At 40.6% G+C, this 18,864-nt stretch overlaps 1 protein-coding gene across 1 annotated transcript in view; it reads right to left on the bottom strand.

Annotated features, from left to right (window-relative positions):
- FGF10 (fibroblast growth factor 10) overlaps positions 1-18,112 on the bottom strand; it is a 105,176-nt gene extending 87,064 nt beyond the window's left edge. Inside the window, exon 1 of the mRNA XM_056542058.1 lies at positions 17,195-18,112. Within this exon, the coding sequence (XP_056398033.1) occupies positions 17,195-17,489 (295 nt within the window). The 5' untranslated portion in view covers positions 17,490-18,112. The remainder of the gene's footprint in view (positions 1-17,194) is intronic.
- Positions 18,113-18,864: the final 752 nt, after the last annotated feature.

Raw genomic sequence — 18,864 nt, 5'->3', positions numbered from 1 at the left:
TATGAAAAAGAAAAGTGGAAGTCTACACCAGCCTGTTAGTGTAAAAAAAAAATGTTTTTACACTAACATGCTGGTGTTGTCCTTTACTTTTTATTTTCACGGGAGGTAAAAGGTAAAAAATACCCCCAAAATTTGTAACGCAATTTCTACTGAGTACGGAAATACCCCATATGTGGGCGTAAAATGCTCTGCAGACGCACAACAAGGCTCAGGAGTGAGAGCGCACTATGTACATTTGAGGCCTAAATTGGTGATTTGCACAGGGGTGGCTGATTTTACAGCGGTTCTGACATAAACCCAAAAAAATAAATACCCACATGTGACCCCATTTTGGAAACGACACCCCTCACGGAACGTAACAAGGGGTATAGTGAGCCTGAACACCCCACAGGTGTTTGACAAATTTTCATTAAAGTTGGATGGGAAAATGAAAAAAATAAAAAAAAATCACTAAAATGCTGGTGTCACCCTAAATTTTTCATTTTCACAAGGGAAAATAAAAAAAGCCCCCCAAAATTTGTAACCCAATTTCTTCTGAGTAAGAACCTTCCCCCATATGTGGATGTAAAGTGCTCTATGGGTGCACTACAATGCTCAGAAGAGAAGGAGCGCCATTGGGATTTTGAAGAGAAAATTTGTCCGGAATTGAAGGCCACTTGTGTTTACAAAGCTCCCATGGTACCAGAACAATGGACCCCCCTCATATGTGACCCCATTTTGGAAACTACACCCCTCATGTAATGTATTAAGGGGTACAGTGAGCATTTACGCCCCACAAGTGTCTGACAGATTTTTGGAACAGTGATCCGTGAAAATGAAAAATAAAATTTTCCATTTGCACAGCCCACTGTTCCAAAGATCTGTCAAACGCCAGTGGGGTGTAAATGCTCACTGCACCACTTATTAAATTCTGTGAGGGGTGTAGTTTCCAAAATAGGGTCACATGTGGGGGGGTCCACTGTTCTGGCACCACGGGGGGCTTTGTAAATGCACATGGCCCCTGACTACCATTCCAAACAAATTCTCTTTCCAAAAGCTCAACCGTGCTCCTCCACTTCTGAGCATTGTAGTTCGCCCGTAATGCACTTCAGGCCAATTTATGGGGTACCTCCATACTCAGAAGAGATGGTGTTACAAATTTTGGGGGGTATTTTCTGCTATTAACCCTTGCACAAATGTGAAATTTGGGGGGAAACACACATTTTAGTGAAAAAAAATATTTTTTTTTTACATATGCAAAAGTCGTGAAACACCTGTGGGGTATTAAGGCTCACTTTATTCCTTGTTACGTTCCCCAAGGGGTCTAGTTTCCAAAATGGTATGCCATGTGTTTTTTTTTTTTTGCTGTTCTGGCACCATAGGGGCTTCCTAAATGCAACATGCCCCCCAAAAACCATTTCTGAAAAACGTACTCTCCAAAATCCCCTTGTCGCTCCTTCGCTTCTGAGCCCTCTACTGCGCCCGCCGAACAATTTACATAGATATATGAGGTATGTCCTTACTCGAGAGAAATTGGGCTACAAATATAAGTATACATTTTCTCCTTTTACCCCTTGTAAAAATTCAAAAATTGGGTTTACAAGAACATGCGAGTGTAAAAAATGAAGAATCTGAATTTTCTCCTTCACTTTGCTGCTATTCCTGTGAAACACCTAAAGGGTTAAAACACTTACTGATTGTCATTTTGAATACTTTGGGGGGTGTAGTTTTTATAATGGGGTCATTTGTGGGGTATTTCTAATATGAAGACCCTTAAAATCCACTTCAAACCTGAACTGGTCCCTGAAAAAAAGCGAGTTTCAAAATTTTGTGAAAAATTGGAAAATTGCTGCTGAACTTTGAAGCCCTCTGGTGTCTTCCAAAAGTAAAAACACGTCAATTTTATGATGCCAACATAAAGTAGACATATTGGAAATGTGAATAAAAAAAAATATTTTGAATATCCATTTTCCTTACAAGCAGAAAGCTTCAAAGTTAGAAAAATGCTAAATTTTCTAATTTTTCATCAAATTTTGGGATTTTTCACCAAGAAAGGATGCAAGTTACCACAAAATGTTACCACTATGTTAAAGTAGAATATGTCAAGAAAAAACAATCTCGGAATCAGAATGACAACTAAAAGCATCCCAGAGTTATTAATGTTTAAAGTGACAGTGGTCAGATGTGCAAAAAACGCTCTGGTCCTAAGGTGTAAAATGGCCTGATCCTTAAGGGGTTAAAAAGGCCTCTGAAACATGAAAGAAGCAATCTAATTGGTTGCTATGGGCAACTGCACCGCTCTCTCTCAGGTTTTGATATATCTTCCCATCTGTGTTTTGGGGCATTGGGGTATTTTGAGGCCTTAAATATTCAAAGTTTCTGTGTATTTTTAGATTGATAGACATGGCTCAGCACAGACAACCAATAGTACACTTATGCATATCAAAGAAAAAGGGGAGGGAAAAAAGCAACAACAATACCATTCATGACAGACATGCAACTTTTGCGTAGCATTTAAAGAAACAGAGCTCTGAAATTGTTCTCCTAACGTTGCCCTTTGAGAGTCCGGCCTATCATTGTGACTGCACACAGCCATCTCTATAACATAAGAAAAAGCACTAAACGCCACAAACCATAAAACCTGTTCTCGACTACCTAACCCACATCATCAATATCTAGGGCCGGGCAGCCCCTTAATCCTTCGGGCTGGGGGGGAAGGGTGGGCTAGCAGGTATGTGTTTATTTTTCAAAACAGCGAGCTGCAAGAAGATAACCACTAATCCAAACATTTATTTAGACCCCGGTAAAAGGGCACGCCATTAAAATCCTGCGGTTATTTATATTATGAACAGCTTGTACGCCTCACCCCCTTTACAATCTTTATAGTGTGACCATGTGATCAAGTGCTGGAGATACCAGCGGCACGTCGCCATCTCTGGCCTGCACCACTGAACTTACTCAGCAGATTAAGGGTCTTCTTTTATGATGACGAAATATCTCAAGGCTTCTACGGGAACGGGACAGATGTTCTTTTCGGCTTCCAGCGTATAATTGTTTTTTTTTTTTTTCGTAAAAGGAAGGGATAAAAGGAACATATCAGGTGTGGGTTTAGGATCAAAACTATCTAGCATTTACTATAGTTTAAACATCCTAATTGGCTACAATTTACCATTTGGTGGGTTTGACTAAGTTGCCTGTAGGCGCAGTCAGATCCCGTTCCCATGTAATTAGGCAACATTTAGACAATATCTTAATGACACCATGAACTTGTGCTGAGGGACTCCAGCTGTAGACCACGGCGCAATTTTCTGATTGCACAACCCGATGTGGAATTAAGTCTTACAAAACCTATACTTTAACCTCCAAAGTATTTTTTTATTTTACTTTACTTTTTTATTTTTTTGACACAGATGTTCATTAAAGACAAATTAGAGCGCAGGGACGGACTGGAACATATACGTTGTTTTTTAAGGGCCGAGCCTACACAACCCAGTATGCTGACATTTTAAAGATCTGTAGGCTCTTTGATCTCGAAACTTTTCGACATCACTGAAGCTGTGTACAGACAATTACTGTGGGGAACAGAATTCGTGTTTATAAACAATCACGCCTATTTTTTCTTATCTATCCCAAATAATGTAATGTTTGTCAACAAAGAGTTAAAATAATATGGGCCCTTGTTTTTTTTTTTGGGCAACACTAAGGTTCAAAACGTGCCGCCGTTTCCTGTTCATTATTTCACCTACGTATAGACTAATGTTTCCTTAAAGAGTGAGCTTTCTGCTGTTGCAAAACTACAACTCCCAGCATGAATGGACAGCCTTTGACTGTCCGGGCATGCTGAGAGTTGTAGTTGTGCAATAGCTAAACGGACCCTGGCCCATGCAGGCCCTGAAGGCAAAAATAACACTTAAGGGAGAAAAGTTTATCCTTGAGGAGTGCACCGAAAGGTAAGTGTAGACTTACCTAACCAGGGTGCCTCCAGCTGTTGCAAAACTAGAACTCCTAGCATGCCTATGTGATGGCAGCAAAGTGCCGCACGATGGTCAAGCCTTTTAAGAGGACCAATGTAAGATATCCGAAAAAGTAGTCCAGCATTCTCAGGTATTGGATAAAACTTCTTGCTCTTTGATAATGTGTTTCATTAAAAGGAGACACATAGGGGGAGATTCATTAAAACCTCTGATGAGGAAAAGTTGAACGGTTAACCATGGCAACCAATCAGATGGCTTTTTTTTTTTTTTCAGAGGCCTTTTCAAAAATGAAAGAAGCGACTGGTTGACTTTTCTCTGCACAAGTTTCGACACATCTCCCCTATAGTCTCAAACATGAGGAACTCACAACAGCTTGACACATTTCATAGTTGCTAACCTAATCATAAGCCTGATGATTAAAGTGGGCAACTCCGAAATGCGTCAAGCAGTTGTATGTTCTTTATGTTTGACACAATATGCTTCTTTTTATATGCCTCTTCTTTCTTTTTCTGCATAACTACAGCAACCAGCATGCCAGGTCAGCCTTTGGCTGTCCGGGCATGCTGGAAATTGTAGTTCTGCATCAGCTGGTGGCACATTCATTGGGAAACATTGTTTTAATGAAAAAAAGCATGGATGCTTCCTTGCACAACAGTGTTGCAGCGCCACACTTTTCCATGGCTGTCTTTGGTACTGCAGCTCAGCTCCACTAAAATTAGCAAAGTTTACTAATCCTGCACAATCTCTTCGGCAAATTTATGCGTAACATACACACAAAAAAACGTGTTTCCGCATTGTTTATGCAATTCTAAATGACCCACGAACCTTTTGGAGACAAGTCAATCATCGCGTGGCATTCGTGTAAAGGTTTTCTGATACAAATGTATCAGGTTTGGTCTCGTATTTGAGATATTTCACACACTTGTCACGCAGCGTATGCGTTTCTTAAATCTGAACTCCAGCGTGCTCCATTGTTATGTTTGTTGGGAACACGGAACACAAACAAGGCGATCTTTGTGAAGTACTTTACTCGGCACAACTATTATTTTTAAGCATCAATGGGAGCAGATACCTATGCAAATAAAACATGTATGCTTAGTAAAAACAACAAGACATTAAGGATTAAAGTCAGGATGATCCCGGGAGATGGGATACACCCATTGACTCTATAAGACATAAAAGTTAGAAACTTGCAGTGAGCTGTTAACCTATCAAAGGACGATCCTGTGATGCTGAGACTCAGCAAACAAGAGGTGTAATAGCTACACTGAATGTCTGGCTGCATAACAATCTGCCGGGATTAACAAATGGGAACGGTAGCACGACAGTGACAACATCAAAGCTACCTGGCTTTATTGACTTGATTAAAGAGCAAGGAAAACTGTGCATGTGTAGCACCACAACACAATTACCCAAATGATGTATCATAATAACTCGCTGTCAGGTTGTAACAGCAACAACCAAACAAATGGGGAAGCTGCGGGCACGCCACACTGGGGCAATTACAGTCACCGCTAAGACCTGGTCTAATACCGTAAAGGAGTAAAAAACATAAACACAAGCAAACATACAGATAGAATAATAATAATAATAATAATGGTCTACATTGGAACCTAGAAGGTTGAACTGGAGAAGGATGGCGCAGATATGCAGAGGAAGAGATTTATTGACATGTCTCCCGATGCATGTCACACATGGGACCGCTTACAGCTGCTGTTTGCTGGGACACATTTACAACACCATTGGGTATTCCAAGATGTTTTCTGCATTTGCACAAAAAAATGATCAACAAGTCTTGAGAACAGGTTTCGAGTCCCAGGTCAGAACAGTATTAGAAGTCTCACACTGCTGTCATGCTTAGAGTCATTATTATGTAAAGATATTTGTTACTATGATATGGAAAATGGTCTTTTAGAGACTTGGGCCTTTAAAAAAGAGGGTCAAGATATTTAAGACAGAAGGAAACTAGAAATGTGTTACAGAACATGTGGTCTCAATCAGACAGTCTTTTCAAAGTGGTGGTCTTTTGGAGAGGTTTTACTATCTATCTCATATCTATCTCATATCTATCTATCTTCCAATCTATTTATCTATCTATATATCTATTTATCTATTTATTTATTTATTTATTTATTATCTACTGTGTCTATCTATCTATCTATCTATCTAGCTATCTATTTCGTGTCTATGCATCATCTATCTATCTATCATCTAGTGTCTATGTATCATCTATCTATCTATCTATCTATCTATCTATCTATCTATCTATCCATCTATCTATCTATCACAAGAACAAAATGTATTTTGAATGCTTCCACAAGCTAGTTTGGCCTTTATATAGTGTCCCAGGATTTAACTTTAATAGATGTAAATAGATTTATTAAAAATTGTACCCATCATCAAATTTTATTACTGAAGAAGATGGAGAGACAAATAGTAAAAAAGATAGATAGGTAGACAGACATGTGGGTACAAGATAGCTAGATAGATAGATAGATAGATAGATAGATAGGAGATAGATAGATAGATATGAGATAGATAGATAGATAGATAGATATGAGATAGATAGATAATAGATAGATATGACATAGATAGATAGATAGGAGATAGATAGATAGATATGAGATGGATAGATAGATAGATATGAGATGGATAGATAGATCAATAGGAGATAGATAGATATGAGATAGATAGATATGAGATAGATAGATAGATAGATAGATAGATAGATAGATACGATATATATGAAAAAAAAAACAAGAGACCAGCAGCACACAGAAAAATAGGTGCAAAAAAGGTGAAGGTTTATTGCATTATCCCAGTGTACAAAAGAAGCGACGTTTCAGCGACCTCTCGTCGCCGTTCTCAAGCTCGGAGAGCTTGAGAACGGCGACAATAGGTCGCTGAAACGTCGCTGAAGTGGATGAATGTGCGACAAGACAAGAGAGAACTTCTTAAATGTCAGTATATAAATGTATCACTTACTATACAATGTAACTCATGGACAGATAATGAATGACACTTATGCAGCGGCCGGTAGGTGGCCAAGGCTATTAGATCCTGCAGATTAAAGATGTTATGGGGCCAAACATTTTGAATAGTGAAAATTTAGGCCATTGTGGAATCCTTTGGTCTAGACAAAATGTTCTAATACAGTCTGCAACCAGGGTGACTCCAGCTGTTGCAAAACTACAACACTCAGCATGCCCGGACAGCCATGCTGGGAGTTGTAGTTTTGCCACAGCTGGAGGTCCACCGTTTGGAGACCACTGTTCTAATAGGACCCAATAAAACCAGGATCCAGAGTATAGATATTAGCGGACAACAACCTCAAATTTGGAATCCAGCTCTACCACACGTTTCTGGTGCAGAATCCTTAAAACCATTTACAACTTCCTTTCTATCAATCTGGCTTTTTAGCTTATGAACAGAATTATTACTACAAACTGAGCTGGATATGTCATGTGCCAAAATCTTACCCAGAAATAAGTGAAATCTAACAATTCCCCTCTGCTACCTCTACGTACAGAACTCTTGCATCCACATGAGAGAAGAAAAGTCCTTTTTTTTTTTTTTTTTTTTTTTTTTTTAAATAAGAATTTATTTGCAAAGGTTAACAACCCCGAACCAGCCCCCCACAGCCAGAATTTATTTGCAATATATTGGACACATGCTCAGCACAAAAAAAAAAAAAAAAAAAAAAAGAGGTCAAACCCATTAGGTAACTCACACCCTACCAGACAACCATAGGGGTTTTGTATACGTCTAGATTTATGGGTCTCTCATGAATGTAGAACCTGTGCTTACAGAAAACATACGTAAGAAAGGAATAAAAAAAAAAATTATAATAGGAAAAAAAAATTGTAGGTACTTAAAGCAGAGACTATAATGCAAATGACAGATCTAGGTCCCGTAGTACACAAGAAATATATATATATATATATATATATATATATATATATATATATATATATAAACTTCTGTTAGTCCAATAAAAAAGGTATTACAAGATACTGCTAAATTTTTTGATTTGCATCTATATATATATATATATATATATATATATATATATATATGAGACAAGAAGAAATATCCAGCGCAGCAAGGCTCGGATGCTAATGATTTATTTCAGATGCAGCAACATACAGGAAGACAGCAGTGACGCGTTTCGATCGCCTAAGCGATCTTAATCATACTGCAACATACGTAAGAAAGGAATTTAAAAAATAATAATATTAATAGGGAAAAATAAATTGTAGGTACTTAAAGCAGAGACTATAAGGCAAATGACAGATCCAGGTCCCATAGTACACAAGAAATATACATATATATATATATATATATATATATATATATATATATATATATAATTCTGTTAGTCCAAAAAAAATTCTTATTACAAGATACTGCAACATTTTTTGATTTGCATCTATATATATATATATATATATATATATATATTTATATATATATATATATATGTATATATATATATATATATATATATATATATACATATATATATAAAAACCAAAAACAGGCGCAGCACTCTCAAAAAAATGGGTGATTTAATATCTCATGTCAGCATTACAACGTTTCAACTCCTCCTGGAGCCATTTTCAAGCATGCTTGAAAATGGCTCCAGGAGGAGTTGAAACGTTGTAATGCTGACATGAGATATTAAATCACCCATTTTTTTGAGAGTGCTGCGCCTGTTTTTGGTTTTTGTCTATGGAGGACCTTGATCAAGTCTTTTTTTTGGACGCTGGCACCACCATTGTTTGCTGGATTGGATAAGTAGTGCTGCATTATTTTGGGACTTTACATATATATATATATATATATATAAATAAAAGAGACAAGAAGATATGTCCAGTGCAGCAAGGCTCAGATGATAACGATTTCTTTCAGATGCAGCAACATACAGGAAGACAGCAGTGACGCGTTTCGATCGCCTAAGCGATCTTAATCATACTGTATGATTAAGATCGCTTAGGCGATCAAAACGCGTCACTGCTTTCTTCCTGTATGTTGCTGCATCTGAAAGAAATTGTTAGCATCCGAGCCTTGCTGCGCTGGACATATCTTCTTGTCTCTTTTATTGGATTACCATCAGCATTGTCCGAGCTGCAGCTGACGAAAACCAGAGGGATGAGCTGGATTTACTATATATGTTTGCCTATATATATATATATATATATATATATATATATATATATATATATATGTATAATCATAGTCGGGGAGCAAGGCATTCCAGCAATCATCCGCCATATGCAAGCGACTTGTGATTGCGTTTCGTCACAGAATTCAGCTGTATCCAAACAAGGCAAGAAAACAGTGATGTAGTCATTGTTATTGTTGTCTACTTGTAACATTTGTACATAGTACAGTATATGATCCCTTACCCGAGCCCTGCGCCCTAATGAGAACCAGAGCCGCGCTCTTAAGCAGAAATCAACTTCTTTTTTTTTCTCATTTAGGATCATATACACTCCTTAAATAATAAAGAATAATTACTCTCAGACTCGGAAGATTTACTCCTTCAGATCTCTATCATCCTGAGTTTTTTCTTTTTTCCTTTTTTTTTTTTCTGTTTATTTAGAAACAAATGGAACATTTACAAATAAACGTTTCAGAGTGAAATGGATACATAGTTGCAAATGTATAGAAAACTGGATGGAGGGGAGGGTGGGGGGAAGAGGAGGAGGAGGAGGAAGAGCCACTAGGTTTCCATACTAGGTCAGTGTTTCCTAACCAGGGTGCCTCCAGCTGTTGCAAAACTACAACTCTCAGTATGCCCAGACAGCCAACGGAGGAAGAGCCACTAGGTTTCCATACTAGGTCAGTGTTTCCCAACCAGGGTGCCTCCAGCTGTAACAAAACTACAACTCCCAGCATGCTCGGACAGCCAACGGAGGAAGAGCCACTTGGTTTCCATACTATGTCAGTGTTTCCCAACCAGGGTGCCTCCAGCTGTTGCAAAACTACAACTCCCAGCATGCCCGGACAGCCAACTGAGGAAGAGCCACTAGGTTTCCATACTAGGTCAGTGTTTCCCAACCAGGGTGCCTCCAGCTGTTGCAAAACTACAACTCCCAGCATGCCCGGACAGCCAACGGAGGAAGAGCCACTAGGTTTCCTTACTAGGTCAGTGTTTCCCAACCAGGGTGCCTCCAGCTGTTGCAAAACTACAACTCCCAGCATGCCCGGACAGCCAACGGAGGAAGAGCCACTAGGTTTCCATACTAGGTCAGTGTTTCCCAACCAGGCTGCCTCCAGCTGTTGCAAAACTACAACTCCCAGCATGCCCGGACAGCCGTTGGCTGTCCGGGCATGCTGGGAGTTGTAGTTTTGCAACAGCTGGAGGCACCCTGATTGGGAAACACTGTACTAGGTTGTAGCTCAGTGTGGTGCTTCATTTTAAGGAAGGAAAGGTGATGTTTTTGACACATTAAGGTCATTTGCAACTGATCCTACCATTTCGCATATGACTGCAAGGCCAAGAGGGGCGGTAAGGTGTATATACAAGGGACATATGGCTGAGAAGTATCCAAGGCCCTCCTGTTATACAGAAGACATTTAAATCATATGCATCATAACTAAATTAATAAGCCAGCTTTATGGAATAGACGTTTATGTGTTGTAGGATGACCGGCAGCCCTATGTAAATTGCAGATAGCCATGAACTTTATATAATATATATATATATATATATATATATATATATATATATATATACAAAACTCCAAGATAAGGTAAAAAAAAATGTAAACAATCATGTATTCCATACTAATGTGATACCTATGCAAAAATGTTATATAACCATATAGATAATAGCAAAAGTAAAAAAAGACTTTTTTAGCTGAAAGTCCATTTACATGTGATAGACGTCCACTAAGCCAATACAGTGACAGCTTAAAGACAGCGCAGAGTTTGGCATTCTGCAAATCTTCAGCTGTTGTGACACAGCATATCCTGCTGGGCCTTCTAGTTCCACAACAGCTGAGAAGCTGCATGAAGCCCCATTGCCTGAGCTAGTAGCCGCAATGTCCAGTAAAGTTCACAGGTCTGCATGCCATGGTTTATGACCCTAGTGGTGCCTTTCTGTCCCAGCAGCATACAGACAGGGTGTCAGGACTACAACCACAGCTCATTAACCCCCCTAGGATTTACCAACTGTAAAATGACCATGTCCACCCCCACCACTCCTAGTACTAGTCTGGACCCTTTTAGTCAGGGGGACACTTGGTGTAATAGCCACCCACTAAGCCTGAAGTAGCCGCCCAATGTAGACATCATGTCAGTACACTAGTCACACATAGTCCCTGGACTAGTTGACACCTGATTGTGTAGTAGTCATCCACACTCATTGTACTAGTCATGGACAGTCACTGTTCCTGTCATTGGCGCTCCCTGTAATAAAAGATGCAGTCAATATAGTAGCAGCCTTTACCCACTGTATTAGTTACGCTAATTCCTTGTAATAGTCACCCATGGTCTCTCTAGTATCTTTTTGCAGTCCATAAAATAGTTCATCACAGTCCCCTTCTATTTAGATACCCACACTCTCTGTACTAGTCAATCACTTTACCCTTAGTTACCTCCACTCTCTCTTCTAATCAGCCACACTCCCTGTACAAGGTACCTCCACTTTCTATTACCCACTTACCCATATTCCCTGGACTATTACCCATAGTCCCTATACTATTACCCATATTCCCTGTACTATTACCCATATTCCCTGGACTATTACCCATATTCCCTGTATTATTACCCATATTCCCTGGACTATTACCCATATTCCCTGGACTATTACCCATATTCCCTGGACTATTACCCATAGTCCCTGTACTATTACACATATTCCCTGGACTATTACCCATATTCCCTGTACTATTACCCATATTCCCTGGACTATTACCCATAGTCCCTGTACTATTACCCATATTCCCTGTACTATTACCCATATTCCCTGGACTATTACCCATATTCCCTGTACTATTACCCATATTCCCTGTACTATTACCCATATTCCCTGTACTATTACCCATATTCCCTGTACTATTAACCATATTCCCTGGACTATTAACCATATTCCCTGGACTATTACCCATATTCCCTGTACTATTAACCATATTCCCTGGACTATTACCCATATTCCCTGTACTATTACCCATATTCCCTGGACTATTACCCATATTCCCTGGACTATTACCCATATTCCCTGGACTATTACCCATATTCCCTGGACTATTACCTATATTCCCTGGACTATTACCCATATTCCCTGGACTATTACCCATATTCCCTGGACTATTACCCATATTCCCTGTACTATTACCCATATTCCCTGTACTATTACCCATATTCCCTGGACTATTACCCATATTTCCTGTACTATTACCCATATTCCCTGGACTATTACCCATATTCCCTGTACTATTACCCATATTCCCTGTACTATTACCCATATTCCCTGGACTATTACCCATATTCCCTGGACTATTACCCATATTCCCTGGACTATTACCCATATTCCCTGGACTATTACCCATATTCCCTGTACTATTACCCATATTCCCTGTACTATTACCCATATTCCCTGGACTATTACCCATATTTCCTGTACTATTACCCATATTCCCTGGACTATTACCCATATTCCCTGTACTATTACCCATATTCCCTGTACTATTACCCATATTCCCTGGACTATTACCCATATTCCCTGGACTATTACCCATATTCCCTGGACTATTACCCATATTCCCTGGACTATTACCCATATTCCCTGTACTATTACCCATATTCCCTGTACTATTACCCATATTCCCTGGACTATTACCCATATTCCCTGGACTATTACCAATATTCCCTGGACTATTACCCATATTCCCTGTAATATTACCCATATTCCCTGGACTATTACCCATATTCCCTGGACTATTACCCATATTCCCTGTACTATTACCCATATTCCCTGTACTATTACCCATCTTCCCTTACCCATATTCCCTGTACTATTACCCATATTCCCTGGACTATTACCCATATTCCCTGGACTATTACCCATATTCCCTGTACTATTACCCATATTCTCTGTACTATTACCCATATTCCCTGTACTATTACCCATATTCCCTGTACTATTACCCATATTCCCTGGACTATTACCCATATTCCCTGTACTATTACCCATATTCCCTGTACTATTACCCATATCCCCTGGACTATTACCCATATTCCCTGGACTATTACCCATATTCCCTGTACTATTACCCATATTCCCTGTACTATTACCTATATTCCCTGGACTATTACCCATATTCCCTGTACTATTACCCATATTCCCTGTACTATTACCCATATTCCCTGTACTATTAACCATATTCCCTGGACTATTACCCATATTCCCTGGACTATTACCCATATTCCCTGTACTATTAACCATATTCCCTGGACTATTACCCATATTCCCTGTACTATTACCCATATTCCCTGGACTATTACCCATATTCCCTGGACTATTACCTATATTCCCTGGACTATTACCCATATTCCCTGGACTATTACCCATATTCCCTGGACTATTACCCATATTCCCTGTACTATTACCCATATTCCCTGTACTATTACCCATATTCCCTGGACTATTACCCATATTTCCTGTACTATTACCCATATTCCCTGGACTATTACCCATATTCCCTGTACTATTACCCATATTCCCTGGACTATTACCCATATTCCCTGTAATATTACCAGTATTCCCTGGACTATTACCCATATTCCCTGTACTATTACCCATATTCCCTGTACTATTACCCATCTTCCCTGTACTATTACCCATATTCCCTGGACTATTACCCATATTCCCTGGACTATTACCCATATTCCCTGTACTATTACCCATATTCCCTGGACTATTACCCATATTCCCTGTACTATTACCCATATTCCCTGTACTATTACCCATATTCCCTGTACTATTACCCATATTCCCTGTACTATTACCCATATCCCCTGGACTATTACCCATATTCCCTGGACTATTACCCAGATTCCCTGTACTATTACCCATATTCCCTGTACTATTACCTATATTCCCTGGACTATTACCCATATTCCCTGTACTATTACCCATATTCCCTGTACTATTACCCATATTCCCTGTACTATTACCCATATTCCCTGTACTATTACCCATATTCCCTGTACTATTAACCATATCCCCTGTACTATTACCGATATTCTCTATACTACTTAGTTACCCAGACTCTCTGTACTAGTTATACAGTCTATATTTTACTATTCATTCACACTCCCTGTAATAGTTACCTATACTTTCTGTACTAGTCATACACCCTTATATAACATACACCTGAATCAGTTGGTTGTCCATCCATCCTCCCAGGACTAGTTGCCCACTCTCTGTACTGGTCATCCACATGTACTGGTTACTTGCCATCCCTGTACCAATGTTACCCACTCTCTCAATACCAGTGTTACCCACACTCTGTGATGAACACACTCCCTGTACCAATACACTGATCATCTACACTCCAAGTCCTAGTTATTTACCCTCCTTTTACCAGTGCTATCCACTGATCATCTACACTCCATGTACTAATTATTTACCCTTCATATGCTAGTGCTACCCACTGTTCTACACTCCATGTCCTAGTTATTTACCCTCCCTGTACCACTGCAATCCACTGCTCTACACTCCATGTCCTAGTTATTTACCCTTCATATACCACTGCTTTCCACTGTTCTACACTCCATGTCCTAGTTATTTACCCTCCCTGTACCACTGCTATCCACTGCTCTACACTCCATGTCCTAGTTATTTACCCTTCATATACCACTGCTATCCACTGCTCTACACTCCATGTCCTAGTTATTTACCCTTCATATACCACTGCTATCCACTGCTCTACACTCCATGTCCTAGTTATTTACCCTTCATATACCACTGCTATCCACTGCTCTACACTCCATGTACTAGTTATTTACCCTTCATATACCACTGCTATCCACTGCTCTACACTCCATGTCCTAGTTATTTACCCTTCATATGCCAGTGCTGCCCACTGTTCTACACTCCATGTCCTAGTTATTTACCCTCCCTGTACCACTGCTATGCACTGCTCTACACTCCATGTATTAGTTATTTACCCTTCATATACCACTGCTATCCACTGCTCTACACTCCATGTCCTAGTTATTTACCCTTCATATACCACTGCTATCCACTGCTCTACACTCCGTGTCCTAGTTATTTACCCTTCATATACCACTGCTATCCACTGCTCTACACTCCATGTCCTAGTTATTTACCCTTCATATACCACTGCTATCCACTGTTCTACACTCCATGTCCTAGTTATTTACCCTCCCTGTACCACTGCTACCCACTGCTCTACACTCCATGTATTTGTTATTTACCCTTCATATGCCAGTGCTACCCACCGCTATACACTCCATGTATTAGTTATTTACTCTTCATATGCCAGTGCTATCCACTGCTCTACACTTCATGTATTAGTTATTTACCCTTCATATGCCAGTGCTATCCACTGCTCTACACTCCATGTACTAGTAACGTGCCCTCCCTGTACCAGTGTTGCCCACCCTCGGTACTGGTCAGCCATAGCCTATGTCCTAGTTATTTACCCTCCCTGTACCACTGCTATGCACTGCTCTACACTCCATGTATTAGTTATTTACCCTTCATATGCCAATGCTACCCACTGCTCTACACTCCATGTCCTAGTTATTTACCCTTCATATGCCAGTGCTACCCACTGCTCTACACTCCATGTATGTGTTATTTACCCTTCATATACCACTGCTATCCACTGCTCATCTACACTCCATGTCCTAGTTATGTACCCTTCATATGCCAGTGCTATCCACTGCTCTACACTCCATGTATTAGTTATTTACCCTTCATATACCACTGCTATCCACTGCTCTACACTTCATGTATTAGTTATTTACCCTTCATATACCACTGCTATCCACTGCTCATCTACACTCCATGTATTAGTTATTTACCCTTCATATACCACTGCTATCCACTGCTCTACACTTCATGTATTAGTTATTTACCCTTCATATACCACTGCTATCCACTGCTCTTCTACACTCCATGTCCTAGTTATTTACCCTTCATATACCACTGCTATCCACTGCTCTTCTACACTCCATGTCCTAGTTATTTACCCTTCATATACCACTGCTATCCACTGCTCATCTACACTCCATGTATTAGTTATTTACCCTTCATATACCACTGCTATCCACTGCTCATCTACACTCCATGTATTAGTTATTTACCCTTCATATACCACTGCTATCCACTGCTCTACACTTCATGTATTAGTTATTTACCCTTCATATACCACTGCTATCCACTGCTCATCTACACTCCATGTATTAGTTATTTACCCTTCATATACCACTGCTATCCACTGCTCATCTACACTCCATGTATTAGTTATTTACCCTTCATATACCACTGCTATCCACTGCTCTACACTTCATGTATTAGTTATTTACCCTTCATATACCACTGCTATCCACTGCTCTTCTACACTCCATGTCCTAGTTATTTACCCTTCATATACCACTGCTATCCACTGCTCTACACTCCATGTCCTAGTTATTTACCCTTCATATACCACTGCTATCCACTGCTCTACACTTCATGTATTAGTTATTTACCCTTCATATACCACTGCTATCCACTGCTCATCTACACTCCATGTCCTAGTTATGTACCCTTCATATGCCAGTGCTTTCTACCCACTGCTCATCTACACTCCATGTCTTAGTTATTTACCCTTCATATGCCAGTGCTATCCACTGCTCTACACTCCATGTACTAGTTATTTACCCTTCATATGCCAGTGCTATCCACTGCTCATCTACACTCCATGTACTAGTTATTTACCCTTCATATACCACTGCTATCCACTGCTCTACACTTCATGTATTAGTTATTTACCCTTCATATACCACTGCTATCCACTGCTCTTCTACACTCCATGTCTTAGTTATTTACCCTTCATATGCCAGTGCTTTCTACCCACTGCTCATCTACACTCCATGTCTTAGTTATTTACCCTTCATATGCCAGTGCTATCCACTGCTCTTCTACACTCCATGTCCTAGCTGCCCACACTCTTTGCACTAGTAATGTCCCCCTTTTCAGGGGCAGGCAGGGTACTCACTGTAAGGACAGTCATTCTTCTTGGTCCCGCTAACCCTGCCGGTGTCATCGATCTTGAGGAAATACTTGTGGAAGGAGAAGAGTTTCCTGAAGCGGATATCTCCTTGAAGGTAGTTGTAACTTCGCACGTGTCTCCCAGAGGAATAGTTGGAGGAGATCTCCGGGGGGCGCACTGACCCTCTCCCCCAGACCTCATCACAGGTGACAGACAAGGAGCAGACCAAAAACAAGAGGAGCAGAGAGCGAGGCAGGTGACAGAAGCCTGGGGCACCATGTGTCAGTATCCATTTCCACATTGTACTGAGGGCTTCAGAAGATGCCTCATGGAAAGACACATACTGGAAAGCTAAAATCCAATGTGGGGTGAGCTGGGATCTGGTGACCACTGACTCCCAGGACTCTGCTCTGTGCTGGAGACTTTAGGGCATCAACATCCATAACTCCTTAGGGACCATCCAAAGCTGAGGAGCTCTCCTGCCTCTGCTCCCCTGGAGATCCTCATCCAGAAGATGCTGCTGGGGACTTGCTCTGCCCTGTCTGCTGCCTCTACTTCATACACCCACTTTCCCGGCAGGCTCCCAGCATGTTACAAGTCTGCAATGCCTGGAAAAAAGAGACATGACATGTTCACTTCCCCCCAAAAAAGTCTTAATCCATGCACAGCCCCCCTCCTCCTTGTGGATGAGCAGCAGTCAGCTCTGCTGTAGACAGGTTGGAAGCTGAAGTGTAAATGACAGTGATTACAATGCAGAGGTGGGATGTCTCTTGGTGGGGTCAGGCAGAGGTGGTCATCTGAAACCCAAGAGTTAGGGGGGAGTCCCACAGGAGGGGAGGGGGCTTCTCCTGCAGCAGGCTGGGTAGACACAGACAGAGATGACTGATCCCTCGCACTGATCTGGATGCTGCTAATTGCTGCTGCTCTCCCGGCTCCTCTGCAGCCAATCCCCACCACAGAGCCCCTGCCTGGCTTTTTGGCAGTGAAGTGCTCCACCTGGAGATTGCTTCCCTCCCCTCTACTGGAGAAATGTTGCAGACAAGCACAGGACAGGGTGGATGGGAGAAAGAGCTTCCTATTGTTAACCCTTAAGTGCCCCCAGACTACAAGCATTAGTGTAATATCCTTCAGTGCTGGAGTCAGGAAATAATCAAGATGAAAAGCCTGGAGAGGCAGAGACCACCAAAGAGACCCAGCTCCAGAGCCTGGTGCATAGGGCTGGGCACACTGGTGCTATGGGAATACCCAGATACATACTGAGGGTACTATTAATAAGTCCATACACAATACACACCACTTTCTTATATGTATCTATAGATATTGTCTCTCAGTCTATTATTGTATTATCAAAATATGGAACTTTCTGGCAAGTTTGAAGAAGACTGTGAGGCAGATAAAAGTCACTGGTTTTCTTTTGCTGTATGAGATTAACCCCTTGCATCTTTACATGGGTTGGAGAGCTGCAGCTTTTCATGTATACATTGGTTCATCTTTAAGGATCCTCCTGTATGCAGGTTTATTTTAATAGTAGTGCCATTCTCATCCTGGACACACTCTCTCATCATAAAATGATTTGTGTTTCTAATCTCTTTCTTCTTCACTTTTTTGTCCTCCCTTCTCCCTTTCTTCCTTTCCTTCTCCCCTACCTCTCTCCTTCCTAACTTTTTTTCCCCTAT

Source organism: Hyla sarda, chromosome 1 (assembly GCF_029499605.1).
Source record: "Hyla sarda isolate aHylSar1 chromosome 1, aHylSar1.hap1, whole genome shotgun sequence".
NCBI classification, from domain to species: domain Eukaryota; kingdom Metazoa; phylum Chordata; class Amphibia; order Anura; family Hylidae; genus Hyla; species Hyla sarda.
This window is presented reverse-complemented; position numbering and strand designations above follow the sequence as displayed.